Source organism: Sceloporus undulatus, chromosome 3 (genome assembly GCF_019175285.1).
Source record: "Sceloporus undulatus isolate JIND9_A2432 ecotype Alabama chromosome 3, SceUnd_v1.1, whole genome shotgun sequence".
Classification (NCBI taxonomy): domain Eukaryota; kingdom Metazoa; phylum Chordata; class Lepidosauria; order Squamata; family Phrynosomatidae; genus Sceloporus; species Sceloporus undulatus.
The window spans coordinates 144368801-144388645 of record NC_056524.1 but is presented as its reverse complement, the minus strand read 5'-3'; the positions used below and the strand labels follow the sequence as shown (position 1 = coordinate 144388645).

The following is a 19845-nucleotide window of genomic DNA, read 5'->3' as shown; positions in this document are numbered from 1 at the left end:
TATGATAAAATGACTGATAAATTAATTGAGAAGTAGCATATTTAGACTGGAGTTGTTAGTATCCAGGGATTGAGAGACTAAATGATCTCTACTGAATCTGGCACCATATGCATCTTGCCACCAATTAATTTACTGCTGTGGTGATGGCAAAGAATGCCTGTCACTTTTCCCATTAAGAAGAAATGTCTTTCCTAATATGTGGTTTACAAGTGGAGTCACTGGAAAGATGATTCCACATGCTTAGGGTACATTAAACTTGTTTTAAAAGGGAAGGTCCAGAGGTGTGCTCTTACAGAGTGAAATTTGGAAACAGCAGAAGGGAGCTTGGTGTATGTGTCCATGCAAGTTGCCTTTAGGCCACATGTGCCCATTTTGTGTGTGTTTGTGCTTGTGTGTGTGTATAATTTTATAGTAATCCAAAAAAGTAAAAATAATATACAAACAATAAACTGCAACTTTACAAGAACAAATCAGACCAAAAAAACCAAACGCCCTATAGCAGAATAATAGTAACATTGTGGTATTACTTCTGTGTACGTTGTGTACAGTTTTTTTACAATTTGCTAATCTTTTTTTATTTTTCAAATCTATTCTCAAGATTTTTGAAATCTTATTCAAATCTTATTGCTTCTCAGGATCTCATTTTTGTCACAGATATAAATCTGTTTCAAAAGATACCCGTATTTTCCGGCGTATAAGACGACTGGGCGTATAAGACGACCCCCAACTTTTCCAGTTCCAGTCCAGCTTGGAGGTTTCAGCACCTGCCCTATAAGACAACACCCGGCGTATAAGACGACCCCTGACTTTTTAGAAGATTTTCCTGGGTTAAAAAGTAGTCTTATACGCCAGAAAATACAGTAATTCTCTAGAAATGAGTAACTTGGCCTGGTGGTCCTAGTATTTATGTATTTGCATTTGCATACTGAATAAATAGCTGCCATATTGCACAAAATTTGTCACTTTGTTTTCTTTCCCAGAAGTGGGTTGAGAAAGAAAATCCCCCAAAATGGGTGTTAACACCCAAACATCTACCTCTGAGAATAAGGAAAAACAAGAAAAAACATAAGTCAGTGATGACAGAGTAATAATCAATGCAAAATTAAGCCCAGAAAACTTAACACCGTATTCCCACATGAATTAAACTGTTGATATTTTTAAAATCTTAAATAAACTAATAATGTAAGAAAATATCCACTGATTTACGTATTATGCGTAAACATTTCTAATAATAAAACATAAATTAATAATATAAGAAAATTGGTCTTCATATCCTGTTAGTGTTTTACTAATGAAGACCTGTATAAATTTTAATTATAAACCTGGAGGGTAAAATAACTTTCATTGATTGTCACAAAAATTGAGATATAATCCAGAATTGAACAGAAGATAAAATACACTTTGAAACTCCCAGCAGGAATACTTTGGCAAACTGAATAATCTAATGGTCACTATAGAAGATGAATACCTGTTTTGCAAGCTGAGAGTAGGAAGATGCATGACTTTGCAAGCTGGGAGTCCCAATAGGAGATGGCTATTCCTAGGCTATATAGATGGCCATTTAGACGATCTTCCTCAGTCATGCATGTTCACTAAAAACCATATAATTTATATAATAATATATACAATGGGCCTGATTACCTACATTCAGTCTTCTAATATTCTGTCTAAGAAAATTTTAATCACTATATTCAGAACTGTGTTTATATTCCGGGGAAGGCATCTTCCAAACATCTCTTGCAGCTTCAAGTGGAAAACCCATGGTTGCCTGACTGCCTGTGAAAAATGAAGTATAATTGGGGGAGGGGCAATGTTTACTCAGTAAAGCTAGCTAGTTAAGCAAGTAAAAGCACTCCTGGCCAGTGCTCTCATCCAGTCAGCAGTAAAAACTCCAGGAATGTCCTGGCTAGGCATCAAGCTGTTTGGTTCTGGGAGACTATTATAGAATTAAGTATCTCCACGGTCTGTGGGTTCAGAACCATCCATTTGGCCTTCACTAGCTTACAACAAGATGTAGACAGTTTGTGCTTGAAGCAGATGTGAATGAAAAACATTTGAGTGTCTCCAGTATGTTCATGCTTCAGAGAAGTTAGGCAGAGGAGCAGGTTTAAGTAGAGTATTATAGTAAGGTAGAAGATATTTAAAATGTATAACATTGGTCTGGAACAAGATGGCTACAAATATTGAACTTTTTTTTAAAACAGATCTCCATCAATATACTGGCAGTGCCTAGCAGATACTCATAGATGATAGTGTTTAATGACTGGATAGTGTTTAATGATTTAATGATTGGACTTGTAGAGAGCCTGGTCCTTGAAATGCCAGATATACATATTTTGAAGAGCCGAAGAGTTTTTAACAAGATACTTGCCTGTGTGTTTATATGCTTGAGAAGCGTATGATCTTGTGCCTCAGTAGTTATTATTTGGTTCCCTAACCATGTTTTTCACAACATATATAAGACAAGGTAAGACTGAAAACAGCTTTTATAATTGCTTAGAGCAGCAGTTCTCAACCTGTTGGTTGTCACCCCTTTGTGGGTCGAACAAGCCTAAGAGCATCGGAAAACACATATTTCCAATGGTCTCAGGAACCGACACACCACAATTTTATGGTTGAGGGTCACCACAACATGAGGAACTGTATTAAAGGGTTGCGGCATTAGGAAGGTTAAGAACCACTGGCTTAGAGCTTAGCTCGTGTCATCTCCTTTCCCCATCACTAGGTTATATGGTGCAAAATTATAAACAAAGCACAATAATTTTGTATAATACCATTTCATAACACATACTTTTCTATTAACCCTCAGCCCCAAGATACCGGGAGAAAGATTAGCTTGCTTGAAGAAGACGAAAGAAGTGAAGTTATAAACTCCAGTAAGAACACACAGAAAGAAATAGGAAAGGTGAGTAATAGGAACTATCCCAGAGAAGCTGATTTTCTTCTATTATTCTCTCTCATGTGTCTAGACACGTGAGTGAGGCAGGATTTCTTTGCTGATTGGAATATATCTGCATTTCCTGAATCATGATTTCAGTTATTAATTGGCATGAACCTAGCTGTTCATTCGCAGCCTTCTATTTGTTGTTAACTGCTGTTGAGTCTATATGTCTGGAATATGGTCTTCCTCTTTTCCTACTGCCTTCTACTTTGCTAAGCATTATTATCTTTTTTATTTTTTTAGGTCATATATTTGCATAATATGGCCAAAGTAGGATAGCCTCAGTTTAGTCATCTTGGCTTTTAGGGAGAGTTCAATTAGGAAATCAATTAGGGAAAAAAACTGTCCATAAAAGGAAAAAATAAATAAAATCATCAACAAGGTAGTGGAGAGAAAAAAAAAGAAAAGAAGAAACATGTCAGCCACAGATGCTGGCAAAACGTCAGGAAGAAAATTTTCTAGAACATGGCCACATAGCCTGAAAAACCCACAAAAACCCACAGAAGAAACAAGATTAAGACAATGAAACAAACTAAGACAGAATTAAAACGAAGAAACAAAACTAAAACTATTAAGAAATAGTTTGAGATTTTTCATACCTTGACTCAATCTTTAATTAGAATGGGGGCTGCAGTTAAGAAATCAGAATAAGACTAGGACTTTGAAGGGTAGCAGTGAAGAAATTAGCTTGATTTGCTCTACGACCCATTTATTTGCCTTTTTAGCAGTCTAGATATCTGCAGAACTGTTCTCCAGGATCACATCTCAAATGAGTTTATTCTAGTCCTGTCAGCTTTCTTCACTATCCAGTTTTCAAAACTACACATAGACATTAGAATATAATCTGATGGACAACCCTAAATTTAATGGTATATCTTGACACCTCAGGATCTTGTCTAGTTTCTTCACTGCTACCCTTCAGAGTCCTAGTCTTATTCTGATTTCTTAACTGCAGACTCCATTCTAATTAAAGATTGAGCCAAGGTATGGAAAATCTCAAACTATTTCTTAATAGTTTTAGTTTTGTTTCTACATCTTAATTCTGTCTTAGTTTTGTTTCATTGTCTTAATCTTGTTTCTTCTTTTCTCTTTTTTTCCCTCTCCACTGCCTTGTTGGTGATTTTATTTATTTTTTCTTTTTATGGACAGTTTTTCCCCCTAAATGATTTATATTTTAATTCATCCCTTTTTTCTCTACCTTTAATTCACAGCTTTTCTATTGTCGTTTCACAGGTTTAGTCTTCGATAAAGTCTATATTTTTATTGTTGTTTATTCTTCTCTTATACACTTTCCTTGACTTTTCTCTTTACTCCTTTCTTCTTTTTGTTTCTATATTTTCATGCTTCTCTTTTTTAATTTCTACCATAGTGGGTTTTTTTTTTTTGTTTATTTTTCTTTTAATTATTACAGTCTCTTACTCTATTGTATTTTTAAAATTAATTTGAATCAGTCTTTATTTTTTCCCCCTCCTTTTAACTTCTTCATTAAGGAAAGTAAAGTACAGCAAAAAAATTCTGTATTCACTTAGATTTTCTTTCCAAGTTCCATTTGTACTGTAGTTTACTGTTTAGCATTTGTAGTGTAAAGAGCAGCAAGTGAACTATGTGTGGGCACTCTTGATTTTCATTACTTTTTAATAGCACATGGTTCAAATAGGCAGGGTAGAGACACTTCAGCATCTTAAGGAGGAAGAGGTTTTCCTGTACAGAACAGAACAGACAGGGGACACACAAAGGACATTGCTGCAGAGGAGGTCACTTCACATACACAGGAGGTAGATGGTTGGAGGAATGTGACACATAGAACTAGGGAAAACAAGGATTGTACTGGGAGAGTACAGCTACATAATTGATTTGAAGCCCTCTCCCTTATCAGGGATGATGACAAAGAGCAGCAGGGACAGACTTCAGGGATAGTGCAGGGGAGCCTGGGAATACCACCATAGGGAAAAGCTGTTACTAGGCCTCGGAGGAGGTGTGTGGTGATGGTGGAGGAAATCATGCTAAGAGATACAGAAGCAGTGATTTATGGGTCTGACAAGATGTCTTGGGAGGCGTGTTGTCTCTCTGGGGCAAAAATCCATGATGTGACACTCAGGCTGACAAGATTTGTCAAGCCTACTGACCATTACCACTTCCTTTTTGTCCATGTGGAAACCAATGATACTGCAAGGCACAGCCTTCAGAATATCAGAAGGGATTGTGAGGCTTTGGGTAGGAAGCTGAAAGAGATGTCATCTCATCTCTTCTCCCAGTTGAAGGGCATTGCCTAGGAAAGGAGAAGAAAATAGCAGATGTGAATAACTGGCTCCACAGATGGTGCCGCCAAGAATGGTTTGGATTCTTGGATCATGGGCTGCAGTTCCATGAGGTTGGACTTCTGGCAAGAGATAGGTTGCATCTCACGTTTTTGCTAATAGTCTCAAAAATTGATTAGGAAAGCTTTAAACTGAGTTATGTGGTATGTGGGGGAGGGAAACAATATTTTGCAAGGCAAAAGGGCTGGAGAAACTAGTCAGACTGTCATAGAGGTAACAAGGGCCCAGTGCTATTCAACATCTTTATCAATGACTTGGATGGAAGAATAAGGGGCATAGTTATGAAATTTGCAGATGACACCAAATTAAGAGGAGTTGCTAACACCCCAGAGGACAAGATCAAAATTCAAAATGACCTGAATAAACCTGACCTGAATAAATAAATAATATTCAACACAGAAAAATGTAAGGTACTGCACTTGGGGCAGAAAAATAAAATGCACAGATATAGGATGGGGGACACCTGGCTGAATGAAACTACATGTGAAAGGGATCTGGGAGTCCAAGTAGACCACAAGTTGAACATGAGTCCACAGTGCGATGCGGCAGCTAAAAAGGCCAATGCAATTTTAGGCTGCACCAATAGAAGTGTAGTGTCTAGATCAAGGGAAGTAATGGTAATAATAATAATAATAATTTTTATTTATAGACCGCTATTCCGCAATGATCATAGCGGTGTACAGTAAAATCGCAATACAATAAAAAAAATTGCAAGGCCTCTCTCCCCCTCAAGATGGTGGTTAGAGGAGGGCTCTTTGTCTTCCAGGCCAGGCCTCTCTCCCCCTCAAGATGGTGGTTGGAGGAGGGCTCTATTGGTGCCACTCTATTCTGCTTTGGTAAGGCCCCACCTGGAATACTGTGTCCAGTTCTGCGCACCACAATTCAAAAAGGATGTTGAGAAACTGGAGCACGTCCAAAGGAGGGTGACTAAAATGGTGAAGGGTCTGGAAACCATGTCCTATGAGGAACGCCTTAGGGAGCTGGGGTTGTTTAGCCTGGAGAAGAGAAGGTTAAGAGGTGATATGATAGCCCTGTTTGAATATTTGAAGGGATGTCATACTGAGGATGGAGCAAGCTTGTTTTCTGCTGGTCCAGAGAACAGGACCCGGAACAATGGATTCAAGCTACAGGAAAAGAGATTCCACCCAAACATTAGGAGGAACTTCCTGACAGTAAGGGCTGTTCGACAGTGGAACACACTCCCTCAAACTGTATGGAGTCTCCTTCCTTGGAGGTCTTTAAGCAGAGGCTGGATGGCCCTCTTGTCAGTTTGCTTTGATTGAGAGTGCCTGGAGCCTCTTCTAAACAACATGCCTGACACCAAGAAACTGGCTCAAGTCATCCGTAATGAAGCACACGCAGCTGGTGGGTCAACCGATCATCACTGCCTGGCATTCTATGGACTATGCTGTCAAGGTTCTATCCGGCTCTATACCCCTCAGATGCCATGCCTGGCTTCCTGCTCCAACCTTACTGCGTATGCACGGTCAGCAATCGAAGACATGCCTCTTGTTGATTCTGGCCTTTTTAATGTGGACACAGATGAATAACTGAACTTCAGATACCATATGAAAGCAGTGGCCAAAAAACACGGCATGTCCTCCAGCTCCCTTCAGTCTCCTTGCTGAAGATATGAGCCCCAACACTCCTGGTACCAACCTTACCAACAAAGGTCATACCAGCCCCAAGACACCGATACCACCAAGACCAACAAAGACAGCGTAGGCCCTCTCAGTCCTCTTCGGGACAGTGTCAGCTACCCCAGCCATGATATGGCCAAGGCTACAAAAAGAAGGATGGCCCCCAAGGCAAGAAGAGGTAATAATGGGAAACAGCGCACTTCGTTTCTACCCCCTTTGGAGACAGGTTGAGGCCCTACTGTAACAACTGGGCTTCGATTACCCAGGACTCTTGGGTCTTAGATATTGTCTGCAGGGGTTATGCCCTTGAGTTCGAGGAGCTCCCTACCACCAAAGCTGTTCTTTCCACCACAACCTCAGACACCCTACTCGACAAAATGCACACACTGTTACAGAAGGGTGCTGTCAAGCCTGTAGATCCCACTCGAGCCCGCTACTGTTTCTTTTCTCGCTACTCCACTGTACCTAAGAGGGATTCTGGCCTGTTCTGGACTTATGGCAGTTGAACACCTTTATTATCTATCATCAGTTTCGTATGGTAACTCTTGCCTTTATTCTGCCACTTTTGCAGAAAGACCACTGGTTTTGACTCTCAATCTCAAAAATGCCTACTTCCACATTGGAATACAGAAAGACCACAGGTGGTTCCTTGCCCTTGCCATCGGGACCGAGATGTTCCAGTACATGGTTCTTCCGTTCAGACTCTCCACAGCACCGAGAGTCTTCACCAAGCGTATGGCCCCCATTGTGGTATATCCATCAATGAGGCATCTTAGTCTTCCTGTACCTGGATGACTGGCTCTTCACTGCCCCATCCTGAGAGAGGCTCACCAAGGACATGCAGTTCACTCTGTCTCTTCTGCAGTCTCTTGATTGCTCATTATTCACACACTGACTTTGAGGTTAATCTTTGTAGTTTACGAGATTTATTAGTGAGTCAGTTATTCTGAATGAATACAGTGGTGCCCCGGGATACGAAATGATCGCGTTACGAAATTTCCGGGGTACGAAAAAGTTAGATTGGAAAAAACTGTTCCGGGTTACGATATTTTTTTCGGGTTACGAAATTTATTTCGGCGCGAAATTCAAACGCAAAGCGCGGCTAGCGGCTTTCCAGCGCTAACGGAAAGCCTTTTCGGGTTGCGAAATTATCGGGTTACGAACGGAACGGCGGAATGAATTAATTTCGTAACCCGAGGTAGCACTGTATAAAACTTATAGGCTACAGATGTCTAGGTCTCTGATGTGTATCTATGTGGTTGGCAGTCTCCATTGCTGAAATGTCTATATCAGCCCTTATTCTGAACAAATGAGCCCCAAACTCCATACCTGATGCATGTACTGTATGGAAGAGGACCATGGTATATTCATATGGGATGAGCAAAAAAATTGTCAGTGTTCATGACACCTGAATAAATGGCCAATTCTGTCTAGACTGCCAAAGGGTCAAGTGTCCAGGAAAGCAGCCAAATGGCTGATAAGCCAGCTAGCTTTTAAACAAACAAACCCCCAGATAACAAAGTCAGTGCAAGCAACACAGACTTGGAGATCCACAGCCGTTTTAACAGAAGGATTACCAGGAGATTGTTAGACAGTCTGAGGTTCAGGGTATCAGATAGGCAGGTCAATAAGGCAGTCCAAGGTCAAGGTTTCTGGTTAGTCAAGATGATCTAGGAAACAAGGATTTGTTTCAAGAAGCCACAAGAGCCAGAGACAAAGTCTTTCCTCTTGAAAAGGCAGATATCCACTGGCAAAGAGCCACACATGCTCCAGATGCTTAAGCAGGCAAGGAGCAGGCCTTCAGGTGTGTCTGATCACAAACACGCTTCTGATAAAACCGCCGTGATCTTCGAAGGCCCTCTCTTTCGGCTCCACAATCCCTGAAGGTAGGCACACTGCCCAGATCCTCCTCTATGTCCACAGCTTCGGCACCAGGCAGACTTGGCTGCTGAACCTCTGGAGGGGGCACAGACTCTGCTCCAGCAGAACTAGGGCCAGCCTCAGGCTCCCCAATTACAGGTTCAGGTCCCAGAGGCTCTGGCTCATCCTCTGACTCCTCCGAGTTGTCCTCCAGGCTGGGCATGACATCAAGGGGTACATAAAGTATTTTAGAAATTTATGATGTGCCTACATTGATTATAACAGAATTGACTCCAAATGTGCTCCAGAGCTTGGGAAAATGTTGAAAGCAGAATTGAAAGAAAATGAAGCAGAATGGGCAAATTTAAGACTATTTTTCAATGTTTTGGTTCTTTTGTGCCCTCAGCACTGCTGACATCAAAGTTTTTGATATGTTTACAACAGAAGTTTCCATCAATATATATGTTATGGATTACAGCTATAGGACAGATAAAACAGTGTTTATCATTTAATGTTGCAGGAAGGTGAGACTTAGAGAATGGGTGAGCAACTTCCAAAGGTACACAACTTACATTCACTTGCAAATTTTAGAAAAGACCTCAATAAGTCTAGAATCATAGAGTTGGAATAGACCACAAGAACCATCCAGTCCAATCCCCTCCAGACAGGAACACGCAATCAAAGCACTTCTGACAGATGGCCATCTACCTTTTGGTTTAAAAATCACCAAAGGAGGAAATCCAAAAACAGGTTGGGAAATCAAAATTGAGTAATATGACCTATTACATCTGCCCTAAAGGGTACAATTTCACCAGACTTTCCCCTACTGATCCTCACACTTTCCCCAAATGATGATATTTGAATTGTGGGCTAGCTGCTCTAGCTAAATACATATAAGAAGAAAGTTATGGAAGGGCAGTGTTAATATAAGAAGATGGCTAGGGAGCCAAATTTATCTGATAAAATTAAAGATGTTACAATCAGTTCTTGCCATGACATATTATGTGTTTGTTTTCCAGTCTCCAGAGAAGATAGTTTGTTCCAGGAGCACTGGTGTTTTCCAGGATGAAGAACTTCTTTTCAGCCATAAGCTGCAGAAAGACAATGACCCTGATGTCGATCTTTTCTCTAGCAACAAAACAGAGGTCTGTCACTCCAAAATAATTTTATAATTTTTACTTTTAAATTGGTTATTTTGTTGGATTGTACTATAATTTCACAATGGTACTTAGAAAATGTTTGCTGTCCCAGTGGTTAAATGGGGTCAGAATGGGAGATAAAAAACAAAATGACACAGCAGCTGTTTCAGGCTCTGGAACATGGAGACAGAGCTTGGCAAACAGGCTTGGAAAACAGTGTTTTGCATGGGAGTGGAGAAAGAGGCAGCAGAAGAGGAGTTTGGGGGTCTGTGGGGTTTAACCTCCCTAATTCTAGGGAGTCTTTTGGGAGAGTTTGTTGGGTCAAGAGTGAGGGTGAGTTGGGGGAAGGCTGGCTAATGTGTTTGGAGCCTAGTGGAAGCTTGATTGTGTGACCAGTAGTGTCTATTGTAGTTTGGGGATCTTTTGTCTGTTGGGTCAAGACTGAGGCGGATTACAAACCGCCATAAAGTACGCGCTCTGCGCGTACTAGGGTTAGGAAGGGCCGTATTAGGGTTAGGAAGGTTCTTACCTTCCTGACGGCCCTTCCTCCCAGTACGCGGGGAGCGCGTACTTTTTTGCGGTGCCCATCCACATGGACGCCGCCATGTTGACGTACTGGACGCTGTGCGTCCAGACGTGTCGCGGCGGAAGTGACGTCGCGAGGGCGCACTCCATCCCTCGCGGCGCCACTTCCGCGTTCAAAAAAGGAGCGGCATTTCGCTGCTCCTTTTTTGCTGCGCAGGGAAGCCTCGCGGTCTGGCAGCTGGGGCTTCCCTGCGCAGCGAATGGCGACGGCGGGAAAACGGCCCCTTGAGGGCCGTTTGTAACCCGCCTGAGTGTTTGTGTGAGCTGAGTGGAGGTGTGAATGTATGCTTGTTAGCACTCAATTGTACTATTGAGTTTAGCCCCAGGACCCTTCATGAACACCTGGTCCCAGAGAGGCGGAGCTTTTGCTCAGAGGAAGTGAATCAGAAACTTGGCTGGGGAAGAAGCTAACATTTTTGTTGTAGTGCCTTCTTAAGACTAGTGAACATGGATAGTGAGGGAGCTGCTGCAGTCACCTGCAACAGCTGTGGTATGTTTATGTTCTTTTCAATGGGAAGGGACAGTCCTCAGAGAAAGTGCAGGATACTGTGTTAGGATCAGCACAGGGAATAGCGGCTGCTAAGCATTGGAGGAGCCTGTAGTTGTGGGGGACTCTTGCTGAGTGGTACATAATCAGCAGTTTGTGGGCCTGACAAGATGTCTTAGGAGGTGTGTTGTTTCCCTGGAGCAAAAATCCATGAGGTGACAATGAGGGTAACAAAACTTGTCAAGCCTATTGACCGTTACCATCCTTTTGGTCCACATGGGAATCAATGATACTGCAAGGCACAGCCGTCAGAATATCATAAGGAATTATGAGGCTCTGGGTAGGAAGCTGAAAGGGCTGGATGCACAGGTTGTCTTCTTATCTCCCAGTTAAAGGGCATGGTCCAAGAAGGGAGAGGAAAATAGTGGATATAAATAACTGGCTCTGAAAATGGTGCCACCAAGAACTATTTGGATTCTTGGATGCAGTTTTGGGAGGGAGACCTTCTGACAAGGGATGGCAGAAATGTTTTTGCCAACAGTCTCAACATTTGTCCAGAAGGGCTTATGAGGGGGAGGGAGACAGTATTCTGGAGAGCAGGAGTTCATTGAGGGTCGGAAATAATAGCCAAACTGTTATAGAGAAAACATGACAAAATAGGGCAAGGACCCAACAGTGGGAAGAAAAAAATCTTTACATAGGCAGCATGGAGGGATGTTCCATGAGCCTAGATATCTCTACACTCATGCATACAGCATGGGAAATAAACAAGATGAATTTGAACTCCTAGCACAGCAAACCAAATAAGATATAATAGGCATCACTGAAACGTGATGGGTTGAGTCTCATGCCTGGAATGTAGTAATAGAGGGGTATAATCTTTTTAAGAGAAATATGCCAAATCATTCCCAGCAACACCATCTGCAGAGCCAGTTTTTCACTTCTGATGTTTTTCTGTCCCTTCTTGGATTGTTCCCTTCAACTATTTCATCACAAAGATTACTACTATTCGCTCTTAGATAGATCCTCCTGATTTTTCATTTACCCCTAATCTTCTATCACTTCTGACTAATAAATTTTCTACGTTTCCTCCTGTTTCTTTGGATGAACTTTCTACGCTGCTGAACTCTTCCAAACCTGCAACTTGTTCTCTTGATCCAATTCCTACTCGTCTTCTAATCTCTATAGCTCCTTCTTTTCTGCCCTTGCTTCTCTATATCTTTAATCTCTCTCTCTCTCTCTCCAGTTTCTTTCCCTTCTGTCTTTATGAAATGACAACATATTCTCATGTATTTCATATTAAAGTATCTAACAAATGCAAAATACAGTTCATTACAAACATAGATTCTTATGAAATGACAACATATTCTCATGTATTTCATCCCTTCTGTCTTTAAACATGCTTCAGTTTCCCCTATTCTGAAAAAAACCTTCTCTTGAGCCCTCTTCTTTTTCTAGCTATCGTCTGATTTCTCTTCTTCCTTTTCTTTCTAAGGTTTTGGAATGGGCTGTTTACTCTCGCTGTCTTGAGTTTCTTGAAGCCAACTCCATTCTGGATCCCTTTCAGTCCGGTTTCCGGCTCTCGGGTGATCTTTTACGGGCCAAGTCTAATGGCCTTTACTCTGTTCTTGTTCTTCTTGATTTGTCTATGGCTTTTGACACCATTGATCACTGTCTTCTAGCTGATATAATTTCTGACCTTGGGTTCTCGGACTCTGTTCTTGACTGGTTTAGATCTTATTTGTCAGATAGATCTTTTGCAGTGGTCACGGGTGGCCAGGCTTCATCTTCTGCTCCGTTATCTGTTGGAGTTCCTCTATTGTTTTCTCTCTACACTTTGTCCCTAGGAAAACTCATTAGTTCTTTTGGCTTTTTCTGTCATTTGTACGCCGATGACACTCAGCTGTATCTTTCCACCCTGATCTTTCTCTGGGTCTTGAACAGCAAGTTTCATCTTGTTTTACAGATGTCTCTCAGTGGATGAGGCATTGGCGCTTGAAACTCAATAGGTCCAAAATGGAGCTTCTTGTTTTTCCACCTAAGTCTACTCTTCAGTACTCCTTTTCTGTTTCTTTTGATGACATTTCTATTCAACCGGTCCAGGAAGCCCATAGTCTTGGTTTTATTTTTTATTTTTTATTCTTATAAGTTTTATTCTTCTCTGTCGTGTATCCCCCAGATCCCGGCCACAGCTAAGGCATGTAGATTCTTTCTATACAATATTGCCAAAATCCGACCATTTCTATCTGCCTCTACTGCCAAGATTCTCGTCCATGCTTTAGTTGTCTGTAATCTCCTTCTGGCAGGGCTTCCTCTTTCTCACCTCTGTCCTTTAATTTCTTTTTTTTTTTACACTCTTTATTTATTAGTTCAACATATCTATATACATATAACAAAAACATATTAAAACCTATAAGTACATTCTCTTCTTTATCTTCTTTTTCTTCTTTCCTTCCCATTTTATTGTCCTTTGTGTGTTGATACTTTCTTATTGTTTCTTGGGAAAAAATTTTTTTACATTCCAATATTATTCAACATATCATAACATATATCTTGTTTTTAAAAAAATCTTACTTGTTAAATTGTTCTATCTATATCTTTAAAAGGAATGTACATCACAATGTATTCTCCCAATTATATTTACCATTTAACTTTGATCTTTTTTGAAATTATTCCTTCTTCTGGTTCACTTTTATATTTGTTCCAAAAATTTTCAACATATAGCATACCAAAATACAATTAAACCAGATCTCCATCCAAACCCCATCTCTTCTCCCAATACGTCACAATCTGTCTCCACTCCTTTTCTATATTATTCCTTTTCTTATCCTCCAAAATATATGAAAGTTTATCAAGCTCTTTGATTTCATTAAGTTTTATCAGCCACTCATCTATCTGTAACTCCTCCGATTTCCAATTTTGTGCTATCATCTTCCTGGCAAGAATAATCAAATATAATATTATTCTCCATAATTCCTTCTCATCATCAGTCTTCAAAAAACAGGTCATAATTAATAGGTATAATTCTGGTCTTTTCTTAAACTTTATATTAAATATCTGTTGGATTATTTTATGTATCTCGTTCCAAAACCCTTTAATTCTTTCACATTTCCACCACATGTGGATCATCGTGCCTCTTTCCTTATGACAATTCCAACATTTATCCGTTTCTAACATTTTTTTCATCCTAACAGGGGTATAATACCATCTATTACTAATCTTCAAAAAAAATTCTTTTAAGTCTTGGCATTTGGTAAATGTGCTTGTTCTTTTCCACGCTCTCCCCCAGGCTTCTAAGGGGATTTCATGCCCTATATCTCTTGCCCACTCGATCATGTATTGTTTTACTGGCTCTTTTTCTAGTTCTCTTTCTCTAAATAGCTTATAATATTTACCAATTTTTTTCCCTCATCCGCTTTCATTATCAAATCATCCAATTCATTTGGTTTTATCTCAATTCCTGTAATCTTCATATCCTCATTAAACCTGTTTCTTATTTGATAATAACTGTACCAGTTTCTTTCTTTTTTTTTCTTTTATTAATTTCTCTCTAGATTTTATGGAAATTTCTTGTTTTTTATTCATTTTTATTAATTCTCTATATTTTAGCCAACATTTTCCTGAATCCCACCTATTGGCAAAGGCCTCCTGAGATGATACCCATCCTGGTATTTTATAATAAAATTTCATCTTTACAGCTTTCCATGTTTCTAACACAGCAGCTTTATTGTACCATAAGTACACGTGCCACCCGAATCTTAAGTCTGGTCCTTCTAAATTTAATGTTCGTTTATTATTCAGTTTAATCCAGTCCTGTAACCATATCATATTACATGCCCATCTGTATAGCATTAACTCCGACATCGCACATCCCCCTCTCTCTTTCGTTTCCTTTAAGATGTTCCATTTAATTCTAGCTTTACCTCCTTTCCAAATAAAATTTTTAAGTTCTTTATTCCAATCTTCTATAATCCTTGATGTTATGTTAATTGGTAAATTAATTAATAGAAATAATATCTTAGGGAGTATGGTCATTTTTATTGCAACTATTTTACCAAGAATAGGTAAGTTTAGTTTAGACCATCTACCCATTTCTGTACGTATATTGTTCCACATTATTTTATAATTGTTGTCAAAAAGGTTCATATTATTATTGGACAACCAAATTCCCGAATATTTCACTTTGTTTTCTACCTTACAACCTGTTTTTTGTCTCAGTATCTTTTTTTCCGTTTAGTCAAATTTTTAGTTATCACAGATTTCCCTTTATTAATCTTAAATCCTGAGAGCCTTCCAAACCAATTTAAATCACTCATTAAAGTTCTATATTGTTTACCAGGTCCTCCAATATTACAACTAAGTCATCTGCATAAGCTCTCACCTTCACTTGTTCCCCTTTTATCTTAAGTCCCTTTATCCTTGGGTTACTTCTCATTTTATTTAACAGAAACTCTAACACAACAATGAACACCAATGGTGATAACAGGCAACCTTGCCTCATCCCTCTTAGTATATGAAATTCCTTCAATAATTCACCACTGATTTTTAAACAAGCTGTCTGATTTTTGTATATTTCTGTCACATATTTAACAAAGTTCTCGCCCATATCCATTTGGATTATTTAATTCTGACATAAATTTCCAGCTGATGCTGTCAAAAGCCTTCTGTGCATCATTGAATAGCAAGGCTGCTTTTCTCTCATTATGGGTATTATAATAATTCAAAGCATTAATTATGGTCCTAATATTATTTTTTATCAGCCTCCCTGGTAGGAATCCATTTTGATCTTCTATTTTTACCATCAGAATCTTTTTGAGTCTGTCTGTCATTATTGATGCTAAAATCTTATAATCATTATTTATCAATGAAATGGGTCAATAATTGGCCACTAATTGTTTATCTTTACCCTCCTTTGGTATTAGAGATATTATAGTTTTTCCCCATGTTTCTGGTTTTCCTTCTGTCTGTATCAAATTAAAAGTTTCCTTTAAAGGTTCTGTCACTTCCTCTCCAAACACCTTATAATATTTAGAGGTAAGGCCATCTATACCAGGAGATTTTCCGTTTTTTAATTTTCCTGTTGCATTTCCGATTTCTTCAATCGTGATTTTAATTTAAGGATTCTTTTTGTTCAATCTGTATCTTTACTGTATTGTGTTTAGCTATTGTTTCTTTTAAATATTTTTCCCATAAAGGGGGCTCAATTTGTTTTTCAAATAAGCATTCGAAATAGTTAACAAATACATTTTTAATTTTCCCTTGTTTCTTCATAATCTTATCATTTTGCCTAATTTTGGTTATAATTTTCCCCTCTCTTTCCTCAATCTATTCGCCATCTAGCGACTTATTTTGTTAGCATTTTCAAATTGATTTTAAGTTTTTTTAAGTTCTATTTCCTCTATTACCTTTTTTTTCTAGTTGTTTTTTTAGGAGTTTTATCTCATTTATTATTTTCTTATCCCCCATTGCTGGTTTCAATTTTTCTTCTTTAACTTTAAGTTCATTCCTTATTTTATCTTCTTTTTGTTTCTCTAACCTTTTTATATCTCTCATCCTCTGGGTTAATAATCCTCTTGTCTATGCTTTATTCATCTTGGTGCCTTTATCCATGTTTTCTTTAAAGAACATTTTCAACTCTTTTTTCATCCTACAGTGGTACCTCGGGATACGAAATACCCAGGTTACGAAATTTTCGGGATACGAAAAAATCCCATAGGAATTATTTGTTTGGTTACGAATGTTTTTTCGGGTTACGAAAAAACTTTTGGTGCTTTTTTCGGCTTTTTTTTCCACAGATCGCGGCTTTTCCCATTAGCGCCATGGCATTCGGCTTACGAAGGCTTTTCGGTTACGAACGGTGCCGCGGAACGAATTAATTTCGTAACCGAGGCACCACTGTATTTACAAAATCTTTGGCCTTTACAGACAGCCAAAATAAAGCTGCTTCGAGTCACAGTGGAGGTATGGTGTTCAATGATGCATGCATCCTAAGAGTCCAGAAGTTGACCACGCCATCAGCCCTAAGGACTGGAGCGTGGCTTTGGTGTTGCTTCTGGAGTCTTAGGACGCATGCATCGTTGAAACACCATACCTCCACTGTGACTCGAAGCAGCTTTATTTTGGCTGTCTGTAACAGGCCTTTGTTATCCAAAATGTCTTCTTATAATCTCCAGCCTATATTTTTACTCCCATTTAAATTTAACTCCGGGAAAAGGTTTCTTTATTTTCTAACGGACCATATATGTTTACAACTGTATATTTTACATTGTTTACTAAAAACTCAACACATACAAACCTACCATCCTCATCTTTTTTCAGCAGCTTAGCATCATATCTTTTATTAACAAACATTGTTACTCCTCTTTTTCTTTTGTTTATTGTTGCACAAAATAAAATCCTAATTTATTATTCTTTAAGTATTTTATATCCCCATCTCTTATTTTTACTTCCTGCAAACACACCAAATCAAAATCATTTTTCCAGACTATGCATACATAATCTGTTTTCTCTTCCTCTCTTGATTTATCCCTTTTATGTTCCATGAGACAATTTTCAGCCGGATGGTTTTATTTTTCTGTATGTCTTATATTTCTCTAATTTCTTTTCACCAATTCCTCTTTTTCCCCACCTGGGACTTCCTCTCCTGTTTTATTGAATCCTATATTGCTAGCTTCTTTATCTGCTCCTCTAAATGCTTGACTATTGTCCTTATCCTGTTCTTTCCTCTATGGGGTATCCTCTCCTTGTCTTGACGGGTTTCTAGAACCACTATTGTCTCTTTCACTATTTCGTTCCCCTTGTTCTCTGTTTTTCTTATTTAATCTTTCATAAAAGGCTCTTGCTTGTTCAATAGTGTTTATCTTATATCTTTTTTGCTGATAGCTAAACACTACTCCTTCCAGCTTTTCCCATCTATAAAGAATGTCATTTTTTTTTGGCAATAATGTCGTGAGGAATTTATATTCTTGTCTCTTCCTAATTATTTATAGTGGCAAATCCTTGTATATTTCAAATACCTTATCCTCTGCAATTAACCTTTCTTCATAATTCCTTTGCAGGATCCTTTCCCTCATCCTAGAACTCGTAAAACATACAGTAATATCTCTGTCCAATTTTTTTTCTTTGGCTATCTTTGAATTCACTCTAAAGATTTTATCTATCTGTACCTCCATCAGATCTTCATCAATTTCTATATAATTACCTAGTACAGTGGTACCCCGGGTTACGAATTTAATTCGTTCCGCGGCACCATTCGTAACCCGAAAACCTTCGCAAGCCGAAAAAGCCATAGGCGCTAGCGCAGGAAAGCCGCGATTTCGTGCGAAAAAGCGCCGAAAAGCACCAAAAATTTTTTCGTAACCCGAAATAACCTTCGTAACCCGGAACAGTTTTTTTCTATGGATTTTTTTCGTATCCCGGGAATTTCGTAAGGCGGTGCTTTCGTATCCCGGGGTACCACTGTATCAGAATAATCTTATCGTATAATCTCTCATCTTGCTCTTCTTTTTTCCTCTTACCTTAATAGCTCTCTCCCTGTACCTTATCTCCTGCAAGAGATTGTTTTGTTGCTCCCTCTTTTGCAGTCTTTCTATTGCTTTTGCATTTTTCTCTAAATTCTCCGTTCTCTCTACCACTTCTTCTTCATGGTCTCTGCGAATCATACAAATGGGTTTCACTGTGCCTGCGCAGTGCTGTTCGGAAACTTCTAGAATCACTGGGCAAAGCATACTTTGCGACATATGGCAACTTTTTGGTGGTAACTCCGCCCACTCGTTATAAGGCTCCTGCTTCCCGCTCTTTTCCCCAGTTCCTTTTTCCCGCCGCGTTGGCTGCTGTATAGGGAACTTTGCTTGCATTTGCTAACTCTTTTGACTGAATCACTGGAAAATTTTGACCTCGGACCGTTTTTTTGACTTGCTTTATTGTATTCTCCTTGTGTACTGTTGACTTCGAATCGTTTTGACTCTGGCTTCGCTTTCGACTTCGACCATGTCTCCGGCTCCATTCAAAAAATGTGACGTCTGTGGCGGTAAGGTGCCGGTCCAGGACCCCCATTCCTCCTGCCTTCTTTGTTTGGGGAGGGAGGACATCAAGGCTTGCCCACTTTGTAAGTCCCTAACGTCCAAGGCGAGAAAGAACCGGGAATCTCTGCTCACTTCCGCGATTGCCCAGGGCGTCCTGAAGAAATCGAAGGAAGGGGATCCCCGGCCATCTTCAGGCCCGACAGCCGGCTCTGCACCCGTCCGGGAGAGTCCTGCTAGCGTGTCTTCTGCACCTCCAGCGATGCGGCCCGTGGTTCCTCTTTACCCAGTACCGCCACCTCTGTGGCCCGTGGCCCTGACGGGCCCAGCGCCACCACCAAGTCCTCCAAACGCCCTCAGAAGACCTCAGGCACTGGGGGTTCCTCTGAGTCTTCCGCCACTGCTCGGAAGGAGAAGGATAAGTCCTTGTCGACAGGCTCCAGCTCCAAGGTCTCGGCCAAGACCCCGGGCCGCAAGCCCGCATCGACCCCAAAGGATCCTAAGAGGCATGATACCATGACCAAAGCCTCGGACTCTAAGACGACCTTGGGCTCTAAGACCACCTCAGCCTTGAAGGACTCCTCTAAGAAGTCCAGGTCTTCGGACTCTGTGCTGTCCTCTAAGGCTCCCAAGCCTTCCGATCCTGAGTCTGCACATGTTGCACCTTCTGCCAAGAAGGATGGACCGCGGGACCATGATGACCGAGACTCCCCTAAGAAGAGAAAGCATGGTTTGGGATAGACCCCACAGTCGACGTCTGTTGGCAATCTCTTCGATCCGGATCCGATTTCTAAGAGGCCTAAGCTAAGCACCGAAGTCATCCGACCTTTGAAGGCCGCTAAGAAGCCAACTGC

The 19845-nt window shown here is 40.0% G+C and overlaps 1 protein-coding gene across 1 annotated transcript in view; it reads left to right on the top strand.

The window, feature by feature from the left end:
- The window catches only part of LOC121925862 (WASH complex subunit 2-like), a 65837-nt gene that overhangs the window by 12040 nt on the left and 33952 nt on the right, over nt 1–19845 (top strand). Inside the window, exons 3-4 of the mRNA XM_042458435.1 lie at nt 2810–2905; nt 9779–9904. Of these exons, the coding sequence (XP_042314369.1) occupies nt 2810–2905; nt 9779–9904 (222 nt within the window). The remainder of the gene's footprint in view (nt 1–2809; nt 2906–9778; nt 9905–19845) is intronic.